This window comes from Pseudophryne corroboree, chromosome 1 (genome assembly GCF_028390025.1).
Source record: "Pseudophryne corroboree isolate aPseCor3 chromosome 1, aPseCor3.hap2, whole genome shotgun sequence".
In the NCBI taxonomy this organism is placed as follows: Eukaryota; Metazoa; Chordata; class Amphibia; order Anura; family Myobatrachidae; genus Pseudophryne; species Pseudophryne corroboree.
The window spans coordinates 71240831-71264511 of NC_086444.1; the positions used below are offsets into that span (position 1 = coordinate 71240831).

A 23681-nucleotide genomic window follows, 5' to 3' on the forward strand; every position below is an offset into this window, starting at 1 on the left:
CCGCCTCCAAGTGCAACATGCTGTGAATTGTGGCATTGTGCAGCTGGAGCCGACCCGGCCAGAATCAAAGCTGGTATAGATTTAAAAAAAAAAAAAAGGCATATGTAGTTTTCACACACCGGACCGTAACTTACTACATCGGTCTCCCGGCCTATGCTCCACGGTGCGCGGTCCACCCAACAATTTTTTTTCCCTACTTGGTGCCATAACAAAGTGCCTAGCTCTACCCTGATGTGACCCACAAAGCCCCACCCCCATCCCAGCGGGGATAACATTCTGTGGGTGAAACCATTGATGGTTTTATACCATCGTAGTTAACCACTAATGATACCATAGTGACCGTTGATACCATAGTGAGTGACCATTGATAGTTAAAGGCCATCCCTACTTCCACGTTTCCGTCTCCTGGTAGCAGCTATCTTGCTGATGATGTAAGGCCATTAGGAACAAGTCCCCTTCTGCAGCTCCAGATCACCTGAATCAGCACTGTCAAGCGCCCTATTTCAATCACCTGAGCCTGGCCACACATTGCCACATCTTCTTCTCTCCCTAAAAGCTTCAGGTCTGTGACTCCTGTTTGATGCTCATGCAGCCTCCCAGCAGTGCCTCATACTGTACAGTACCTCTCTGCTCCTGCAGTGTCCCACCTCGCTACTCCTGCAGCACTCCAGCAATGCCTTTACTTCTCTGCAGCATCCCAGCAGTGTTCCATCTCACCACTCCTGCAGCACTACAGCAGTGCCTCATACCTCTTTGCTCCTGTAGCCTCCCAGCAGTGTTCCAGCTTGCAGCACATGCAGCACTCCAACAATGCCTCTACCTCTCTGCTCCTGCAGCCTCCCAGCATTGTTCCAGCTTGCAGCACATGCAGCACTCCAGCAATGCCTCTACCTCTCTGCTCCTGCAGCCTCCCAGCAGTGTTCCAGCTTGCAGCACATGCAGCACTCCAGCAATGCCTCTACCGCTCTGCTCCTGCAGCATCCCAGAAGTGTTCCAGCTTGCAGCACATGCAGCACTCCAGCAATGCCTCTACCTCTCTACTCCTGCAGCATCCCAGCAGTGTTCCAGCTTGCAGCACATGCAGCACTCCAGCAATGCCTCTACCTCTCTGCTCCTGCAGCATCCCAGCAGTATTCCAGTCTACGAAACACTGGTCTGTGAAATTGCTAGCAAACTGAGTTTTACAACAGAACCATTTTCAGATGGAGCTTCCAAGTTACAATGATGCAGTCATGAAGGTTTGCTTTTCCTTCATGGTTCCATGCAGGGCAGTTTTGCACTGTATTTGTAAATTGACACGTTACAGAAATCACACTCTCTGAATTGAGTGATAGCTCATTCTGCTCTGTGGTGTGATCAGGGTAGGACAGGCAAAATGCAGGGACAAATGAGGAACGAGGCAAATATTTGTAAGATTTTTTTTAATACATTTTTGCTCTCCAAGACAGGGATAATAGGGGATTACTTGTAACAGCCATCCTTTAAATGGGATGTAGTTGGGATCCCGGTAGTCAGAATGCCGATGCCGGAATCCCAACGCTTCTTGAAAGGCAGACACTGGCATCTCAACTGCCGGGATCCCGAACATAAGTATCCCGGGGTGGTGAGAGTTAGGATGCGGGGGAGGTTTAGGGTTAGGCTGCAGGGAGGGAGGGTTACGGTTAGGCTGTGGGGAGGGAGGGTTAGGCTGCAGGGAGGGAGGGTTAGGGGGAGGGAGAGGACTAGGGTCAGGCTGCGGGCAGGGGAGGTTAGGGTTAGGCTGCCGCCAGGGGAGGTTAGGGTTAGGCTGCAGTCATGTGAGGTTAGGGTTAGGCTGCGCCAGGGGAGGTTAGGATTAGGCTGCGGACAGGTGAGGTAAGGGTTAGGCTGCGGGAAGGGAGGGTTAGGTTTAGGCTGCAGGGAGGGTTAGGGTTAGTGGGAGGGGGAGGATTAGGGTCAGGCTGCGGCCAGAGGAGGTTAGGGTTAGGTTGTGGCCAGGGGAGTTTAGGGTCAGGCTGCGGCCAGAGGAGGTTAGGGTTAGGTTGTGGCCAGGGGAGGTTAGGGTTAGGCTGTGACCAGGGGAGGTTAGGGTTAGGGTGCGGGGGGAGGGTTAGGGTTAGGCTGTGGGGGGAGGGTTAGGGATAGGCTGCGGGGGGGAGGGTTAGGTTTAGGCTGCAGGGAGGGAGTGTTAGGGTCAGTGGGAGGAAGAGGATTAGGGTCAGGCTGCAGCCAGGGGAGGTCAAGGTTAGGTTGTGGCCAGGGGAGGTTAGGGTTAGGCTGCGGCCAGGGGAGGTTAAGGTTAGGATGCGGGCTGAGGGTTAGGCTGTGGGGGGAGGGTTAGGGTTAGGCTGCGGGTGGAGGGTTAGGTTTAGGCTGCAGGGAGGGAGGGTGAGGGTTAGGCTGTGGCCAGGGGAGGTTAGGATTAGGCTGCCACCAGGGGAGTTTAGGGTTAGGATGCGGGGGGAGGGTTAGGGTTAAGCTGTGGGGGGAGGGTTAGGGTTAGGCAGCGGGGGGAGGGTTAGGTTTACGCTACAGGGAGGGAGGGTGAGGGTTAGACTGCGGCCAGGGGAGGTTGAGGTTAGGTTGTGGCCAGGGGAGGTTAGGGTTAGGCTGCGGCCAGGGGAGGTTAAGGTTAGGATGCGGGCGGAGGGTTAGGGTTAGGCTGTGGGGGGAGGGTTAGGGTTAGGCTGCGGGGGGAGGGTTAGGTTTAGGCTGCGGGGGGAGGGTTAGGTTTAGGCTGCAGGGTGGGAGGGTGAGGGTTAGGCTGCGGCCAGGGGAGGTTAGGGTTAGGCTGCAGGGAGGGAGCATTAGGGGGAGGGAGAGGATTAGTGTTAGATGCCTCCTGCACCCCTGTCGGGATTTCAAACAGGTGGGATGCCGGTGTCAGTATTCTGACCGCCTGTATCCCATACCCAACCCCTTTAAATAACCTTCATTTTTTCTTACAGATAACATGATTTGTAATGTGTTGCCTTTTGCTTTAAAAATACATTGTTAAGTTGAATTTGTATAGTATTTGACTGTGAGCTAGGAGTGTCAGCAGACAATCATAAAGTGTGTGTAGCACCAGGGGCGCATCCAGCGAGGAAGGCCCATCTGCAGTCTCCATCTTTGTCCCCTCCTCTCTAGTCCCCGTAGCCGGCAGCGCAATAGACTCTGGGCACTAGGGTCACTAGGAGACCCTAGTGCTGTCTCGGAGTCTAGTGCGCATGCAAAGGTCTCCAGGAGAATGGTGCGCCGGACATTTTCCCAGAGATTTTCCTACTGCGAATGTGCAAAACGCCTGAAAAATGGTTTCAGAACCGACACAAAAAGCAACATTCCCTTTATCCAGTATCACAGCTGACTCTAGGTCTGATCCAGCGGTTGGCGCAGGTCCTGCGCTGCACGCACATTCCCGATGATCAGAAGTGGCACATCTACCGACAGGTGTATCTGCATCTTCATGCGGGTCTGCTGTTGTCTGCGCCCCTTCTCTCCCCTGTCCTCCCTCTCCAGTCACAGACAGGCGCAAGCGCCAGATACCAGGAAATCTGCATACCTGAATATGCGCGCAGCTTTTTTGGGAGTTTTATGCTACGCAAACAGGTGTATACTTTTATATCTGCATTAGGCTCTGTGTTTGCCAATGCAAATGAGTCTGATTTGTTGTGCGTTTGATTAATGCATTTATTAATAATGAAACATAATATGGTTCTCTGCATTATAAACTCTTTATATTACTTGTCAGGCCCTCCCCTATATATGGTGCAGAATACATACCGAAGAAGCCGGATAGTGCTGCGGCATAAAACAAAGAACCGACTACTGGATGATTAACGAGTTAGACACACAATGTGTATTCATACAATATACAGCTGCAAATGGAGATAACCTTTTCTGCAACAACAGTTTCTAGAAGGTCATCTCCCGCTCAAGTTTTTCTCTGCAAGGAACATTTGCAAATGTATCTAGATAAATCCAAAGCTGATCATGAGTGTTTCATCGGCTGGTAATTGCGTATATAATTATGTAGTCAGACATAACGTCTGGGACCTCACTGACGCCATTGCCGGGTGACTAGATCTGTACAATTGATCATTTGTCTCCATACATGCTCAGTCACAATAGTCTTTGGACAGGCACCCCCTAATGTCCGGCACCCCCCACACGCCTGTAGCTGCTGCTGCCGATTCCCGTCACAGTCTGACACTGAACTTGAAGGGAGGAGAGCGATGTGCGCGTCTCTCCTGCCCCTCACTGTGTGTCCCCGTCTCCGGCAGTCATTTACAGTGTCTCTCGGCTGTCAGCCAATCAGAGCTTGCAGACCAGCTCTTGATTGGCTCACAAGCCGGCGCCATATTTCAAATGGCCGCTGGAGACAGCCAGGGACTCGGTGAAGCGAGGCACAGTAGAGACGCGCGCTGCGCTCTCCTCCGCTCAGCGGTAGAGAAGGAAATCAGTGGCACTGGCAACAGAGGAGGGTGAGCACAAATGGGGGCACGTGTATCTGGCACCGCTGGGGGCAAGTGTGTATCTGGCACCGCTGGGGGCAAGTGTGTATCTGGCACCGCTAGGGGTATTGAGTAAGGTGAACCGCTGGGGGCATATGTTTATATTGCTTTGAGTGCCAATAGGCGGCGCTAGACACGCCCAGTAGGTGGTGCCAAACACACCTCTCCGACGGAGCACCCCCTAATAAAATGTTCTGCGCACGCCTATGTGTGCCTGGATACACACCGTACGTGTAAAAACTATCTGCTTGTGGGCCAAATAGCATCACTCATAAATGAATAAGTCTGTTTGCCCATCCGGGTTACTTCTATCTGTTTCTCTTTATAATTAGCTTATATTTGTTTATTTTTTGAGTTGCTTTCAATATACTGAATTTATTTGAGATTATCTCTATCGGCCATTGGCCTTCAGTTAAGAACACCTGCATTGTACAATTCATAGTCACCTACTCCCTTTAAATGGGCAGGAGGTTCTCGAATCTTGGGTGGTGCTTCCAGCCCCCTAGAAGAGTATTCAAGCCTCCTGGAGATGCACCACACCCCACCCAGCATGGCCCACTTCCTGAGTAAGATGGGCAGTCCGGTAGCCGACAAAGCGCTTTGCGCTGAATCTCGTCATTGTAAGTCATGCCCCCTGCTTTACAATGGTGGTGATCTTGGCAATGAATAGCGGGCGACAGGGTCATGATGATGTAAGGATGTGCCCTGTGGGCACATCCATGTTGCCGTCCCTAGCTGGGGACAGCGCTGGGGCAGCTTGTCTGTCCCCAGCGCTTGGTGCGTGGCGGCGGGTGTCCGGTGCAGGGATTACCTTTTTCCCTGCACCGGACCAGAGACTGCGGGGGCATTTAAATCTTGGCGCCCTCCGGGAGCCAATCGCGGCTCCCGGAGCGGCAGCCAATCGGAGAGTGACGCGGCGAGCCAATCGGCGCTCGCCGCGTCATAGGCCCCGCCCCCGGCGTCTGACGTCAGACGCCGGGCGGGAGCCGTTCGTAAAGGAGGCCGCGCCGAAGAGCGGCGAAGAGGAGGAGCCCGCGCGCAGGAGCGCGAGGAAGAGGATCGCGTGGCAGAAGGAAGAAGACGGGCGGGAGCAGCGCGGACGGAGGTCGGCGCGCCGGAGCGCAGAAGATCCAGACGCCGCAAGGAGGAGCCGGAGGAGGTCATCGGTCGGGATCGGAAGAGAAGATGTCCAGCGGCGGCTGGACGCGGAGGAGAGACGCCGGCGCCGCTGGCCAGGACGGGTCAGCGGCAGAAGACGGTGCCGGAGGCCCCCGGGTTAGGTAAGGCCTCAGTGAGGCATCCTGCCCCCCCCTCCCCTTTTCCTCCCTCGACCACCAGGGACGGGCATTAGGCCCGAGGGCACAAGTCTGGCACTAGGCCTGTGGCGCAGTTAGGAGATTGGGGGTCATTTGTCTGATTAGGTGGTTTGGTCATTAGGCCCAAGCCACCCCACCCCTGCGGCACCAGTTAGGCGGGCACTAGGCCCGGGGGACAAATCAGGCAATAGGCCTGTGGGCGATAGAGGGCATTAGGCCCTAGCGTATTTTGGCCAGTAGGTACAGATAAGGTGACCCTGGGCACAAGGCCCAGGTCACCCAACGGGCAGCAAGTTAGGCGGGCGCTAGGCCCGTGGGCGAAGTCAGGCCTCCGGCCTGTGTGCAGTTAGGGGGCGCTAGGCCCATCGAAGCAGTGTTTTCCCCGAGGTGAGTAAAGGTGGCACTGGGCGTTAGGCTCAGGCCACCCTGAGAGTACGGTAGGTGGGTGAGCTGTGCGGTCCCCACTACTGGGTGTTCTGAGTCGGGTAGATAAAGGGACAGCACCGTTTTATGTGGTAACTCCGATAGTGTGATATATGTTGTTACCGTGCAGGGCAAAGTGTATGTGTTGTGTAAGTTGTGCATAGTTGTGTCGCACCACCCACACGAGCTAGTTTGAGGGCTCTGTTTATGTAGCTAGTGTAGCGGACGCACACTAGGGTAGTTCTTGGCCCTGCACGGCTGTTTCTCTTTGCCTCCTTACAGGGACCTGTAAGTGGAGAAGATCGGAGTGCAAGACTTGTGACGGTGAGTAGCATCCGTGTACGTCTGTCCCTTGTTTGTCCCCGAGCGCCGGAGTTAGGATTGCTCACGGACGTGAGAATCCCTTTCATCACACTACGTGCGAAAGCGCGAGTGTGTGAAAGCTGGGTAGCTGAGGCTTTGTGCCGGTGATGACCATTCACCCAGCCGGTGAAGGTCGCAGCCACCCCTGGGGTATCCCCTGTTCCACCGGAAGCAGGGTCGATACCCCCTTTAATGTAGACCATTCTCTCCTCAGCTCGGTCGTCGGTCAGCTCCGAGAGGGAATCGCCGTGTCTGGATCCGAGTGAAGATTTCCAGGTCCGTTGAGGGTTCCGGTACCTGAAGGTGAGAGCGAGCGGCGCCTGGTGAGTACCGAGTCTACACCTGCACGGCAGCAGGCACCACCACACGCACTCGCAGGCCAACCGCACCTCTCACATTTGGCGTAGTCGGCAGGATCAAAGAGACCGGATCACGGACACGATGTGGAACGCCACCAAGAAGACCTCCCTGCGGACGGCTCCGGAGAAGACTCACCCCCGGACGTGTGCGGACCAGAGCGACTGGGTGACGGTGTCTGGGGCAGACATCCTGAAGATGGTGCAGCGGTCGGTCCAGCGTGAAAAAGAAGAGCGCCGGGAGAAGGGGCGCAAGAAGGCCGCTGTGACGCCCTGCAAGAAATGTCGGCAAACAGGTCACTTTGCCGACGAGTGTACTTGGCGAGAGACATCCCCAAAGAAGGTGGTCCAGGAAGCGGACCGAAGACGTCAGAAGGGCCAAGCGAAGGAGTCCTGGTGTTTGCTCTGCGGAAACTACGGGCATGAGCACTGCAGTTGTCCCTGGGACGAAGAGTCGAGCGAAGACGAGGTTGATTCCCGGTGTGAAAACTGTGGAGATCCCCGACATCTGCTCCTGGAATGTCCATGGACTGAAGACAGGACGGACTACGAGGCCACGGTGAAGCAGATGACGGAGTCTCGTCAGCAGCTTTGGGACCGGGTGGCTGCAGAGCCTGTGTGTGCGCTCTGCGAGACGAGAGGACATGCGCTTCCCGATTGTCCGTGGAATGAAGACCGGATGATTGCGGATGGTCGCGCCCAGAGATGGGAGGAGGAAACCAGGGAAATGGAGCGGAAGGCCTTGCTTGAAGTTAATTCGCAGGTGCCCATTTCCTCGGAGCCGGAACCAACGGGTGAAGATTCCCCAGTGAAGGAGGCGGACCAGGAACCCGTCTTGGAGAAGGTGGCAGTGGCCCTCCCTTGTTGGAAGTGTCGGCGACCAGGACATGCGGCCAGTGAGTGCCCTTGGGAAGATGCCGAGGACCTACTCTGTCCCAAGAAAGTGACCCCAGTAAGGCAGAATCCTTTCCCGCATGAGGCGGAGGTGGACGACTGGGAGGTGAAGAGGCCACGCTGCGAAGAAAAGCGTGAAGACCCAGTGACTGAGACGTCCGGAATCTCCCCGCGATGGAACCGTCCACGACCAGGACGTGCGGAACAGGAGTGTCCTGGGTACCAAGAAATGCCAGCGGAAGCAAAGGAGTACGCTGAGGAAGTAACGATGCCAGCGGAAGCGAAGGAGTACGCTGAGGAAGTAACGATGCCAGCGGAAGCGCAAGAGTACGCTGAGGAAGTAACGATGCCAGCGGAAGCGAAGGAGTACGCTGAGGAAGCAGAGGTGCCAGCGGAAGCGAAGAAGTACGCTGAGGAGGAAAGTAATACCCCAGTCAAGATATCGGAGGAGGACTCGGACTACGGTGAGCTGTCCGCCGACGAATCCCTCCCAGAACAGATGGAGGACGACTCTGGCATCGGAAGCGCCGACGAGAGTGACTGGCAGGATCGGGTGGAGTCATGCTCCCAGTTGAATGCCCTCCGGAAAGAGGAGGAGATAGTCCTGGAGCAAGAATACCTGCCAGGAGTGCCGAAATGGACCGACGTACGGGGACAGGACTGCGATGCCGTGGGAGGACCCGTTCCAGAGGAAGAGATAGGACCTTTGGAGATGCCCCACGAGGAAATGCGACATGTGGTGGCTGTTGCCCGGGAGGAAACGGATGCCCCGGAGGATTCCGCTGTTGGGTGGTGGTCGATACCACACCCGGACGACAGGGACGAAGCCACAGACGGTATCGGAGGCCAAGAGTGGGTGACTGTTGTCCCCGTGGAGGAAGATTCCCCTTGGTGGCCAACGTCAAGCGACCGTGAGGAGATGCCACTCCCCCAGAGGATCCGCCGATGGAGGTCAGGACGTAAGAGGAACCCGGAGCTGGAGGAGGAAGGATGTGGGGTCACAGCTGGTCCAGGCTGGGCCCCCGAATGTACCTTCGCCGGAGGGACCTCTGAATTCCCTGACCCGCGGACAATGGAAGTCGTGAGGAACTTTGTAGGGACTACAAAGGAAAAAGGGGGGGGAAATGTAAGGATGTGCCCTGTGGGCACATCCATGTTGCCGTCCCCAGCTGGGGACAGCGCTGGGGCAGCTTGTCTGTCCCCAGCGCTTGGTGCGTGGCGGCGGGTGTCCGGTGCAGGGATTACCTTTTTCCCTGCACCGGACCAGAGACTGCGGGGGCATTTAAATCTTGGCGCCCTCCGGGAGCCAATCGCGGCTCCCGGAGCGGCAGCCAATCGGAGAGTGACGCGGCGAGCCAATCGGCGCTCGCCGCGTCATAGGCCCCGCCCCCGGCGTCTGACGTCAGACGCCGGGCGGGAGCTGTTCGTAAAGGAGGCCGCGCCGAAGTGCGGCGAAGAGGAGGAGCCCGCGCGCAGGAGCGCGAGGAAGAGGATCGCGTGGCAGAAGGAAGAAGACGGGCGGGAGCAGCGCGGACGGAGGTCGGCGCGCCGAAGCGCAGAAGATCCAGACGCCGCAAGGAGGAGCCGGAGGAGGTCATCGGTCGGGATCGGAAGAGAAGATGTCCAGCGGCGGCTGGACGCGGAGGAGAGACGCCGGCGCCGCTGGCCAGGACGGGTCAGCGGCAGAAGACGGTGCCGGAGGCCCCCGGGTTAGGTAAGGCCTCAGTGAGGCATCCTGCCCCCCCCTCCCCTTTTCCTCCCTCGACCACCAGGGACGGGCATTAGGCCCGAGGGCACAAGTCAGGCACTAGGCCTGTGGCGCAGTTAGGAGATTGGGGGTCATTTGTCTGATTAGGTGGTTTGGGCATTAGGCCCAAGCCACCCCACCCCTGCGGCACCAGTTAGGCGGGCACTGGGCCCGGGGGACAAATCAGGCAATAGGCCTGTGGGCGATAGAGGGCATTAGGCCCTAGCGTATTTTGGCCAGTAGGTACAGATAAGGTGACCCTGGGCACAAGGCCCAGGTCACCCAACGGGCAGCAAGTTAGGCAGGCGCTAGGCCCGTGGGCGAAGTCAGGCCTCCGGCCTGTGTGCAGTTAGGGGGCGCTAGGCCCATCGAAGCAGTGTTTTCCCCGAGGTGAGTAAAGGTGGCACTGGGCGTTAGGCTCAGGCCACCCTGAGAGTACGGTAGGTGGGTGAGCTGTGCGGTCCCCACTACTGGGTGTTCTGAGTCGGGTAGATAAAGGGACAGCACCGTTTTATGTGGTAACTCCGATAGTGTGATATATGTTGTTACCGTGCAGGGCAAAGTGTATGTGTTGTGTAAGTTGTGCATAGTTGTGTCGCACCACCCACACGAGCTAGTTTGAGGGCTCTGTTTATGTAGCTAGTGTAGCGGACGCACACTAGGGTAGTTCTTGGCCCTGCACGGCTGTTTCTCTTTGCCTCCTTACAGGGACCTGTAAGTGGAGAAGATCGGAGTGCAAGACTTGTGACGGTGAGTAGCATCCGTGTACGTCTGTCCCTTGTTTGTCCCCGAGCGCCGGAGTTAGGATTGCTCACGGACGTGAGAATCCCTTTCATCACACTACGTGCGAAAGCGCGAGTGTGTGAAAGCTGGGTAGCTGAGGCTTTGTGCCGGTGATGACCATTCACCCAGCCGGTGAAGGTCGCAGCCACCCCTGGGGTATCCCCTGTTCCACCGGAAGCAGGGTCGATACCCCCTTTAATGTAGACCATTCTCTCCTCAGCTCGGTCGTCGGTCAGCTCCGAGAGGGAATCGCCGTGTCCGGATCCGAGTGAAGATTTCCAGGTCCGTTGAGGGTTCCGGTACCTGAAGGTGAGAGCGAGCGGCGCCTGGTGAGTACCGAGTCTACACCTGTACGGCAGCAGGCACCACCACACGCACTCGCAGGCCAACCGCACCTCTCACAATGATGTAATTGCGCCATCACCCCTCCTTGCAGCGCCCACCTATGCCGCACCAGCACCCCACTGCAGACCTCCCAACTTTTGTTGTCCATAGTTCTGCAGCTTCGAGCACCGTAAGGGCGCATGATCCAGAAAGGGGCGTGGCCTCAGATGGGAGGTGTGTTGTCTCAGACGAGTGGGCATTACCTGTTTCCGTCATTTTGGGGGCATGCCCAGTGCTCCCCAAGTAACTGGGCAGCCCCCGGCTCTTCTCCCTGCACCGATTAGTTGTCGTGCGCATTGCATCTATTCAGGGATCACTCTGCTGCTTTGCAGAGCAACGGATGATCAAAGGCTCCCCCTCCCCCCACGGGACACTGCAGCCTGTGGGTGGGACAGAGGGACAGTGTTCCGAATAGCAGGGCTTGGGACAGTTGGGAGATATGCCACTGTGCTGACCTGACTGTCTCTCCTGGAGAAAGTCGTCAAGCATGGTGCAAATAAAGCTTTTTATTAAATTGCTCCTGGTGCACCTCAAAATGCATCGCTCTTCTGAAGCACAACCTGGGAGCTAAAACAAAATTGAAAAATAAAGTATAGAATGAGACCCAAAGACCACAGCAACATGCAAGTACTGTAGCATCAACTCAATGTTTTATACATCAAGCATGTTTATGGAATAAAATAGGAACTCCTCATGCAGCTGATATAACTACTGTACATGGAAAATTTCACTGAATCATGCAATTAATATTTCAGCCTCGAATAAGCAAACTGAGTCAAATCGCTATGGATGTGCATTGATTCGTACACATAATTCAGCCTAAATGGTAAGGTAGTGATTGCCATTAATGACACTTTATACAGTGGCTGAGCCAAACGCTTGCTCAGCGAAGTCAGCGTACTGGACAGCTGCCCGAACGGCAAAGTTAAAGTTAGTTTATTGATTTTTCTTTTGCTATTGAGTTCTATCTTTTTCCCATTAGTGTCATAACTTGAGAAAAGCAATAAAACATCAGTTGAAGGGCCATTAAGTCTAAAAACACGTTACATTTAATAACGGAGGAAGAAAGACAATTGTAGCAGTGCGTAGCGTTGTTCAAAGAAACTTTGTGTAATGGATAAATAATCATAAATAGTACAATATTCATTAAAATAATAATAATAATAATAATAATAATAATTATAATTCAATTACATAAAAATATACAATATGTATCCACGTAAATGTAATTCCTAAAATAAACACAAAAACACCTATAACGAAAGAGGAATAATACAAATGGTAATTAATTAATACTTTAGCAGAAATGACGTACAATCTGGTTTATTAATTTATCCACTGGATATACACAATGGACATACCATGATTCTTAATGAACAAAAAAGGGGAAAAACCCACTGTGTACAGTATATACATGTATATTTGGATACTGACATACTTTTTTGACATTTTAGCTGTTTACTAAAACATATTTAAGTTACATTTATATAATGAATATGGTTTTACTTTTAACGTGCAGACTAACAGCTTTAATTTGAGGGCATTCACAGCCAAATTGGAGGAAGGGTTTAAGAATTAAAGCTGTTTAATATGCAGCCCCCACTTTTTCAAGGAACCAAAAGCAATCAATTGACTCAAGCTGTTTCATGGACAGGTCTGAGCTATTCCTTTGTTATTTCTTGAACAATTAAGCAGGCAAAATCTCTGGAGTTGATTCCAAGAGGGCTATCCAATTATCCGTGGTAAGTAACCGTGGAAAATGGATTCGCCAGGGGGTTATTCAATTGGCCCGCCCCTAATGCCAGCACTTCTCAGGGATTATGATTGCATAAAATTAACATTTTATTTATGATTATGCTTATCTGTCCAATTACATTTAAGCCCCTGAATACAGGGGACAGTGTACAGGGGTGCATTAAGAGAGGCCCATGTGCAGCCTCACTAGTCGACAGCTCAGCACACTCGGAACACAAGGGTCACTAGGAGACCCTAGTGCTGTACCATGCGCAGGTCTCTGTGAAAATGGCCGACCGTGCCAATTTCCCAGTGATTTGTGAGCGCTGCTGTAGCTAATATGGGATTTCAGAGAGGTAAGTATCCAAGAAATGGGTGTGCGGTCTGGGACCCCCTGTACTCAGCGGTCCGTGTGCACAGCGCACCTTGCATCCATTATAGATACGCCATTGACTGTGCATAAAAATGGCAATTCCTACATGTTTCATATAATATTATTGTTCAACCCCGTGAATTAAAGCTGAAAGCTTTCACTTCAATTGAATCTCCATTGTTTAATTTCAAATTTACAGAGCCAAAATTAGGAAAATCTCAGTGTCTGAATATATATGTATCTAAATGTATAGCCATAAAATTGGTTTGTGCCATCAATCATGAGATGAAAACAATAAAATCCCTTATAACTTCTGGGTGGGATATACGTTTTCGGAGTTTTACCTAATGTCCGTATGTACTAATGCACCGCCGCCGGGTTTACGATGCAGAGGATACTGGGGTTACTCTATAAAAGCCTATGGGATTCATTTCACATTGGTGGTGTCAGAGGAACATAACTGATTCCCTCCCAGCCCACCCCGCAGGCTATTGCATCACTGCGCATGTGCAGATGGACTCATAGGCAAATGCAGGGGGGGGGGGGGGGGGGGCTTTCCGGTTGCCTGGAAACCCCCCGCCTCTTGGCAAGAGGCTCAAATTATGACAATAATAGCAATGGTATATAATATTATTACTAGAGCTGCTGCCACATCATGCAGTTTAAGGGACAGAGCAGAGCTGCTGCACATGCCCATTGGTAGCAGCTTCTTCTACCAAATTTGCTTTGTGAGGATCTGAGTCCTCATTCAGTGCTCTGGACCAGAAAATGGCTACCAGGAGGAAGAGACAGGAGCCTAACCATGAGGTGGGAGAATGTGTGCTTAGAAAGTGCATTACTGGTTCTGTTATGTTTGTGAATTTATTTATAATGGTATGTTTAACCTTTTCCTGACCACTTTTTTATATTATTTTAATACTGTATGTTTGATACAGCTATACTATAGACCATCTATAGTGTTTAATATTAATATTGTATTCCATACATCATCCAGTGTATAAAAAGACCAATGTTTACTTTAATGTCCAGGGTCATTACTAGGTTCTTCTGGGTGTGGTATGGAAGGTAGATAGTAACTAGGTCGACAGTGTCTAGGTCGACCACTCTTGGTCGACAGTAACTAGGTCGACATGAGTTTTTTTATGTTTTTTTGTGTCGTTTTCTTCATAGAGTGACCGGGAACCCCAATTAGTGCACCGTGTCCCCTCGCATGGCTCGCCATGGTGGTGACCTAGATAGTGTCGACCTAATTACTGTCGACCAAGAGACCGAATCCCGGTTCTTCTTCTGTTCCCCCACACTCCCACACTTGCTCCAATGTTCCGCAGAGTTGGAGACTGGATTCCATTTGGAAACCCCCCTCTAGAAATCCTGCGTTTGCCACTGAATGGACTCCCAGGTCATAAACGGCAGTCATCACAAAGGGTAACTCTTATCGGGACAGCTGCCCTTCGCGGTACTAAATGTATATATTAGTATATATGTGATTAGTGTTGGCGCGATGTGTGGCGGGATGTACCGCAAGAGGTCGGTACATTCCCCGCCATCAGTGTGGAAAATATGTGAACAGTTCTCTTACACTGGGGTATTTGGAAAGTTATCTTTTACACAACACTTTTTATGCTTTTTCCCTTTTTTAGTTCTAATCTTATTGCTAGAAGTCTACGTAGATCTACAAATACTGGGGTCATGTCTGTAAGAGGAGACAGGCCTCTGTGCATAGCACGTACACTTCCTGTGACTTACCTGTGCTCTGTGTGCAGTCCTGGATATTACATTCTTTAGTTTCCTGAGGTTTCGGCATCTTGTCACAAAGGCTGTGGCTTACAGTTCTGTTATTATCGCCGTCGACGCAATGAATGTTTCTCTGCTGTACGCCCTCTCCACAATCGGCCGTACACTGAAATAAGCATTGCATACTGTAATCTTTCATTTCCAATCCAGAAAGTGAAATAATGGGAAGTATATAACAGAAGGTGAATGTACTTTTTTTTATGTAAAACCACATTTTAGAAAATGTCAACAGAAAATGTGAATAAATAAATGAGCAAAAACAGTAATATGTCAGCCATAACCGTGTAGATGTAAAATATAAATGGAATGTCAGTGTAGAGCTCATAAATTTCATGTTTATAGTCAAAGCTCACCATCAAATCATATATGTGTGTGGAAATCATGCTCCCATACTAGGCAGTGCCTCCCTAGCCACTGACCTCACCGCATCTCACTTGTCTCAACGTTAGTGTAGACAGTCGACTGTTTAGCCATTTGTACACGTTTCCATCTTTAAAGTTTCATTACAATACACAGTAAAACCAAAAGGTGTATTTATTATATCTTTGCATTTTTAATATGCTTTATTGTATTTTGTCAATGCAGAACAAGGCATCATTGAGTATGTGTATGTATATGTTCATCCATTGAGTAAATATGAAGTAATAAAGTGTTTCTGCTATTTTTTTTGTAAGGTACTGTATCTGTGTATAATATTCTTTATACCATTCTGTTTCCAAGCTGTTCATAAATTGATATGCTCATCTGATCAATGTCCTTCACCGTGTAGCTTCCACATGGCAAGATGTCGGGATCCTGGCACTTGGGATGACCGACAGCGGCATCTTGATGAGCAGGATCCCGACACCTGGAAGGTAAGTATGCTAACCCTCCTATTCTTCCTCCCCTAACCCTCCTTTCTTGCAGCCTGACCCTAACCACCCCACCCCCGCTCCCCCGCAACTTATCCCTAACCCTCTCTAGTGGTGCCTAAATCTAACCGCCCCTCTACCCGCAGCCTAAAACTTACCCTCCCACCCCCAAAGCCTAACTCTCCCCTGTGGTGCCTAACCGCTCCTTCCCCGCAGCCTAAACCTATAGTACCCCCCCTTCCCTGTGACCTGACCCCAAGGAGCCCCAGCATACTTACGTGTAGGATGCCGGCAATCTGGATTCCGGTGTTGGCATTCTGCCCAGTGTTGGGATTCCGGCTGAAGTATAGGCTTGTTGGATAGTCAATTTGAGCCAACGAGTAATGGATTGCTTGGAGGCAGGACGACCAATTTTCTTAGCATCGTAAAGGACGAAAAGCGAGTCAGGCTTTCTGTGACGAGCAGTCCTTTTGATGTAAATCCTCAAAGCCCTTACAACATCCAGGGACTTTGGAGCAACTAACGTGTCGGATAAGACTGGAACCACAACAGGTTGATTCACATGAAAGTCCGAAACCACATTTAGATCCCACAGAGCCGTGTGAGAAACAAAGTGTGACTGAATGTGCAACACCCCCTTAAGAAAGGTCTGTACTTCAGGAAGTACCGCCAGTTGTTTCTGGAAGAAGATGGAGAGAGACGAAATCTAAACATTGATGGAGCCTAATCATAGGCCCTTATCCACTTCTGCTTGCAGGAACAGAAGAAATTGGCCCAGACGAAATTCCACAGGAGAACATTTTCGACCCTCACACCAAGAAACATATTTCTTCCAAATACGGTGGTAATGTTTGGAAGTAACCACCTTACGGGCCTGAACCATACTGGAAACCACCTTGGAGGGAAGGCCCTTCCTGGCGAAAATTTCCCTCTCAACTTCCAGGTCGTCAAACGTAGTCACTGTAAGTCTGGATAGACAAATGGTCCTTGTTGAAGAAGGTCCTTGAGAAGCGGCAGAGGCCAGGGATCCTTCACTGACAGGGTCAGGAGGTCCTCAGACCAGGCCTGTCGAGGCCAATCCGGGGCAATGATAATTGCCTGAACCCTTTCCTTTTTCAGTCTTTTGAGAACTCTTGGGATTAGAGGAATTGGAGGAAACAGGTAAGTGAACTGTTAAGTCCACGGCGTCGTCAGAGCGTCCACCGCCACCGCTTGTGGGTCCCTCGTTCTGGAACAGTAACAACAGCTTCTTGTTGAGCCGAGAAGCCATCAGGTTTATCCGTGGACAACCCCACCGGTGAACTAGTTGTTGAAACACCTGAGGGTGAATGCCCCATTCTCCTGGATGGAGGTCGTGCCTACTGAGGAAGTCCGCTTCCCAATTGTCCACTCCTAGAATGTACACCACGGAGATGGCCCTTGCGTTTGCTTCCGCCCAGAGGAGAATTCTTGACTCCTCTTGCATTGTTGCCCTGCTTCTGGTTCCTCCCTGTCGGTTGATGTACGCTACTGCCGTGGAGTTGTCCAATTGCACCTGGATGGCCTGATTCCAAAGGAGGGATGATGCCTGTAATAGAGCCTTGTAAATTGCCCTTAGTTCCAGGATGTTGACTGGAAGAGCTGACTCCTGAAAGGACAACGTCCCTTGAAACTGCACTCATTGAGTCAAAGCCCCCACAACCCCCGGAGGCTGGCATCTGTTGTCAACAGAGACCATGACTGGATATTGAAACTCCGACCCTTCACCAGATGGGGAACTTGTAGCCACCATAGCAGAGATATCCGTGCTTTCGGTGATAGGGTTATAAGCTGATGCATGTGCAGGTGAGAACCCCACCATTTGTCCAACAAATCCAGTTGTAATGGTCGCGCATGGAACCTGCCATACTGTATCGCCTAGTAGGAGGCCACCATCTTGCCCAGCAAACAGATGCAAAGGTGAATTGAGACCACACAAGGTTTCAGCACTAACCAGACCATAGACTGAATAGTTGAGGCCTTGTCCATAGGAAGGTAAACCTTCTGAGACATCGTGTCCAGGATCATCCACAGGAACTGAATTCTCTGAGATGGATCCAAGTAAGATTTCTGAAAATTGAGTATCCATCCGTGATCCGTAATCATACTGGTAGTCAAGTCAATACTGTGCAGTAGCTGTTCCCTAGTAACCGCCTTTATCAGGAGATCGTCCAGGTACGGAATTATTTGGACACCCCTCATGCGCAGCTGCAGCATAATTTCTGCCATGACCTTTGTGAAACCCTTCGGGGCTGTGGAGAGACCGAAGGGTAATGCCTGAAGCTGGAAGTGTTGGTCCAGAATCGCGAACCTGAGGAACGCCTGGTGAGGGGGCCAAATTGGGATATGCAGGTATGCGTCCTTTATATCCAGGGACACCAGAAACTGCCCCTCCTCCAGATTCGCTATCACTGCTCTCAGTGATTCCATCTTGAATTTGAACACCCGAAGATACAGGTTCAGAGATTTGAGGTTCAAGATAGGCCGTACCGAGCCATCCGGCTTCGGAAACACAAAGAAACTTGAGTATAACCCCTTTGTGTGCTGTTGAGGAGGCACTGGAACAGTAACTCCTGTAAAAAGCAGCTTTTGCGCCGCCTGCTGTAAGGAAACCCTTGCTTCCTGTGAAGCTGGTAAGCCTGACCTGAAGAATCTGGGAAGAGGGAGTTCCTGGAATTCCATCCGGTATCTTTGGGATATAAGGTCCCTCACCCAAGGATCCCAGCAGGACTCTGCCCACATGTGGCAAAGTGTTGAAGGCGAGCACCTACCTGAAAGTCGCCTTGCTGCTGGGGCCAACCATCATGCGGAAGGCTTCGTGGAAGAGGATCCTGAGGCCTGGTCTGCAGCTCCAGCAGCTGTTGGTTTACGGGACTTACCGCGAGATCCTCTGGCAGCATTGGAGGCACCTCTGGCTTTGCCTCTGAATCTGGCCACCCGAAAGGACTGTAGGGAGGGTCCAGGATAGGGACGCCTGGCAGGTGGCGGGGCAGATGGCAGATATGTAGATTTTCCTGCAGTTGCCTGAGATATCCACTTGTTCAGTTCTTCTCCAAACAAGGCATCACCAGTAAAAGGAAGGTTTTCAACCCCTTTTTTTAGAATCCGCATCTGCTGACCATTGACATAGCCACAGGGCTCTGCGTGCCGACACTGCCATAGCAGTGGTACGACCATTAATGATACTAAGTTCCTAAACAGCCTGGCTCATAAAGTTAGCAGCATCCTGGATGTGTTGCAGTAATGTAACTATCTCTTCCTGAGGTAGTGTGAGTAACCCTTTCAAAATTTAATCAAAACCATTTTACCATGGCCCTAGAAATCCAGCCGTATACTATGGTAGTGCGTTGGGCTACAACTGCTGCAGTATAAATTGATTTAAGAGTGGTTTCAATCTTGCGATCAGCTGAGTCTTTAAGGGAAACAGCCCCCAGTACAGGTAAAACTATCTTACGTGACAGCCTGGAGACAGCGGTATCCGCTGCCGACGCGGTTTCCCAGACTTTCCTATCCCCTGCGGGGAAAGGGAATTAAGTTAACACCCCTTTAGGGATAATACATTTCTTGTCAGGATTAATCCATGCTGCCCTAGCCAGGGAATCTAATTCCTTAGAAACCGGGAAAGAAGCAGAGGATTTAGACTTCACATTAAAATACAATTCCTCTGCCTCCTCTTCCTCCTTATTAGAGATGTTAAGCACCTCTCTAATGGCATAAATGGGGGCTTCAACACTCGGGGACAGGGAATCATCCTCGTCCACCTCAACCTCTCCCTCATCAACCTCTGGTAGTTCAGAATCAGAGTCAGATTGTAACAATTGAGGGAGAGTGCGTTTGTGAGAGACCAACAGGGGGGGCTGAAGAGCCTGTCTGTTACCATAAACGTGTCCATAGTTTGTTTCAGGGCTTGCATTTCTTGCTTAGCCGTAGCTAGTTCAGAATTAATATTGGAAATCAAAGATTTAAATGATTCCATCCACTCTGGTGCCTGTACATCACTACCCTGTGAAGGAACTGAGCATTGGGTACACATCAGTGAACCTTGTGAGGAAGGTGTAAACTTAGCCTTGCATAAACTACACACAGACTTATCAGACATGCTTGTACACAGATTAGCATGAAAACACAGTAAGATTAGTGAGATATGCACAATAACCCAGACCACCCTGAAAGGAGTGACACAGAGAGAGATATGGGAACCGAACCAGCACACTTCGCCACAGACTGAGCAGCGCTCCGCTGGGTGACCTCTTAGTGTAAATTTCCCCTCAGCTGTAAAACCGCTGAACTAGCGCTCCCCCCTCACTATAACCCCCTGGTACCAGAATACAGTGGTGATTCAGTAGGTCCCGGAGGAGCAGTGTCCACGTGCATCCCGTGAGCAGCAGCAGGAAATGGGGCCTTTTGCCTTCTGGTCCCGCTCTCCGGGAAGCCCCGCCCCCATAATGGCACGCGGTCCCTCCATCAGATCATTATACTGGCTGTCTCTAATAGTGTAAAAATGAGAGCACAGAGTCCCCGGTTACCTGTTGCCAGTCTGGGTAGTCAGTGTGCACCGCGGCCCGGAGCCAGGTGGACCCTGACCCTTTATGCCGCCATGATGCACCGGGTCTCCGGTGTAACACTCACCGCATCGTGGTCACCTCAGTCTTCAGCATCTGTTAAGGGGTGGCGGTATGCTGCCGGCGTGGGCTCACTCTCTGGGAGTGTGAGAACAGCACCTCAGGAGCTCAGTGTCCTGTCAGCTGGGAGGAAGGACTATTAACTCTAAGCAAGTTAGTCCGGCCCCCCCCCCCCCTTAAGTCTCACGGCGCAGGCAGACTGGTTGCCAACCAGTGTGCCTGAAAATAATAAACTAAAACAAATTTCTGAAGAAAACTCTCTAGAGAGCAAACAGAATGCACCCGGATCCTTGGGCACATTTTCTAAACTGAGTCTGCTAGGAGGGGCATAGAAGGGAGGATCCAGCACATACAGAATGATTTCTTAAAGTGCAAGGCTCAAGGGGACCTGAATTATACCCCCATGGTAATCTAGAATTCCCCAGTATCCACTAGGACGTAAGAGAAATCTGCGTTAGCATTATAAACCAGTTAAGATCAAATTTCATTCCAGATTTAATTATTTTGTGTGTTACCCGTGGGAAGCCTTCTGCATTATTTATACATAACTTTGTCCGCCAAACTCTGTTTAAACTCAGACTTTTGTCTAAGAGCACTATAAATATGGGCAATAATACTAACAGCATACAGTAGATAAAGACATTTTGGTACATAATTATGACTTTTGACCATTTGACTATTGTTCATCAACAGGGGGTCCCACGATTATTAGTTGCAGCTACTGAGAATATCTGCTCTGATGATGAGAATTTTTCAGGCTTGTAATGTTGGACATCTGGCACCCAGAAAGAAAACACTGCCTACTCCTGGTCTAGCAAATGTTCAACATACCGTACAGAGGTACTGTACAAAGGAAAGTTCCATCCCAGACCTGACACTTCTACTGGGCAAAGCTAAGAACATTTAGAAGATGTGCACAGACATAATGGCCCTCATTCCGAGTTGATCGCTCGCTAGCTACTTTTAGCAGCTGTGCAAACGCATAGTCGCCGCCCACGGGGGAGTGTATTTTCGCTTTGCAAGTGTGCAAACACCTGTGCAGCCGAGCGGAATGAAAAAGTAGCTCTGGACTTACTCAGCCCTTGCGATCACTTCAGTCTTTTTGTCACCGGAATTGACGTCAGACACCCGCCCTGCAAACGCTTGGACACGCCTGCGTTTTTCCAAACACGGTCAGTTGCCACCCACAATGCCCTCTTCCTGTCAATTACCTTGCGATCGGCTGTACGAATGGATTCTTCATTAAATTCATCACCCAGCAATAATCTGCTTTGTACCCGTACGACGCGCCTGCGCATTGCGGTACATACGCAGTAGTAACCTGTTTGCTGCGTTGCGAAAAACGGCAGCGAGTGATCAACTCGGATTGACCCCCATAATCAGATGGGTGTCTAGTTGCCCTTTGTGTCTTGCATTGTGCATCATAAATGACCCTAACACTTATGTTGGCCTAGTTAGATAATGGTCCATTTAAACCCTCGCTGCAATCTCTGTTGTAGAATCAAGACGGCTAATTGAAGGAAATAAGTAATTTGTTTTAATTTGTCATCCTTAGTTAACAGTTGCTTTCAATAAAACGTTGCAATTTACAATGCACAATCTATTGCTCTCTTGAGATCTCCAGTAGGTGTGATCCTTTATTTTAATGTGCTATTCTAATTAGATCAATTAGGATTTATGGCAAGGGTGAACAGTCCACTAAGTGCTACAGAAGTGTGGATGTAAATAATGAATGTATACAGTATGGGCCTAATTCAAGGTTGATTGCAAAATAAAATTTTCCTCTAATGGGCAAAACCATGGGGGTCACTCCGAGTTGATTGCACGCTGACGATTTTCGCTGTGCTGCAATCAGGTCTCTACTGCGCATGCGTATGCACCGCAATGCGCACGCGCGTCGTACGGGTACAAAGTGGATCGTTGCTGAGCTATGAATTTAACAAAGAATCCATACGCACACCCGATCGCAAAAGATTGACAGAAAGAGGGCGTTCATGGGTGTCAACTGACCGTTTTCTGGGAGTGGTAGGGAAAACGCAGGCATGTCAAGGCGTTTGGAGGGCGGGTGAGTGACGTTAATTCCGGCACCAAAAAGACTGAAGTGATCGCAAGGGCTGAGTAAGTTCAGACCTACTCTGAAACTGCACAAACTGTTTTTGCAGAGCTCTGCTGCACATGCGATCGCACACTTGCAAAGCGAAAATACACTTCCCAGTGGGCGGCGACTATGCGTTTGCACGGCTGCTAAAAACAGCAAGCGAGCGATCAACTTGGAATGAGGGCCCATGTGCACTACAGGTGGGGCAGATGAAACATATGCAGAGAGAGTAAAGGTGTGTACATACAGTGAGATTTCGGCTATGCCCGATTCTCACTTTGGTGGTCAATCCGAGTTGATCGCTAGCTGCCGTTGTTCGCTGCACAGCGATCAGGGCAAAAATCGTCACTTATGCGCAAGGTACGCAGTGCGCACGTGCGAAGTACTTTCACACAAGCCGATGCAGTTTCACACAAGGTTGAGCGACGCTTTTCAGTCGCTGAGTTGATCGGTGAGTGATTGACAGGAATGGGGCGTTTCTGGGAGGTAACTGACCGTTTTCCGGGAGTGTGCTAAAAAACGCAGGCGTGTCAGATAAAAACGCAGGCGTGCCTGGGGAAACGGGGGAGTGGCTGGCCGAACGTAGGGCGTGTATGTTACGTCAAAGCAGGAACTAAACTGACTGAGGTGATCGCAAGATAGGAGTAGGTCTGGAGCTACTCAGAACCGGCATGAAAATATTTCCGAGCAGTTCTGCTAATCTTTCGTTCGCACTTCTGCTAAGCTAAAATACACTCCCAGAGGGCGGCGGCCTAGCGTGTGCACTGCTGCTAAAAGCAGCTAGCGAGCGATCAACTCGGAATGAGGGCCAAGGGGGGTCATTCCGAGTTGTTCGCTCGGTAAATTTCTTCGCATCGCAGCGATTTTCCGCTTAGTGCGCATGCGAAATGTTCGCACTGCGACTGCGCCAAGTAAATTTGCTATGCAGTTAGGAATTTTACTCACGGTTTTTTCATCATTCTGGTAATCGTAATGTGATTGACAGGAAGTGGGTGTTTCTGGGCGGAAACTGGCCGTTTTATGGGTGTGTGTGAAAAAACGCTACCGTTTCTGGGAAAAACGCGGGAGTGGCTGGAGAAACGGAGGAGTGTCTGGGCGAACGCTGGGTGTGTTTGTGACGTCAAACCAGGAACGACAAGCACTGAACTGATCGCAGATGCCGAGTAAGTCTGAAGCTACTCAGAAACTGCTAAGAGGTGTGTAATCGCAATTTTGAGAATCTTTCGTTCGCAATTTTAAGATGCTAAGATTCACTCCCAGTAGGCGGCGGCTTAGCGTGTGTAAAGCTGCTAAAAACAGCTTGCGAGCGAACAACTCGGAATGACCCCCAAAGTGATATGGACTGTGGTCGGTATCGCAAGCCTAGATGACTGTGCTTGCGATACTGGCTATGTAAGATTTTGGCTAAGTGTCAATTTTGACTATACTTTTATACTAGATAGTCAAAATTGAC

At 50.8% G+C, this 23681-nt stretch overlaps 1 protein-coding gene across 1 annotated transcript in view; it reads right to left on the bottom strand.

The window, feature by feature from the left end:
• The window catches only part of ADAMTS12 (ADAM metallopeptidase with thrombospondin type 1 motif 12), a 1230701-nt gene that overhangs the window by 56250 nt on the left and 1150770 nt on the right, over window positions 1-23681 (bottom strand). The window contains exon 23 of the mRNA XM_063960568.1: window positions 14592-14745. Coding sequence (XP_063816638.1) covers window positions 14592-14745 — 154 coding nt within the window. The remainder of the gene's footprint in view (window positions 1-14591; window positions 14746-23681) is intronic.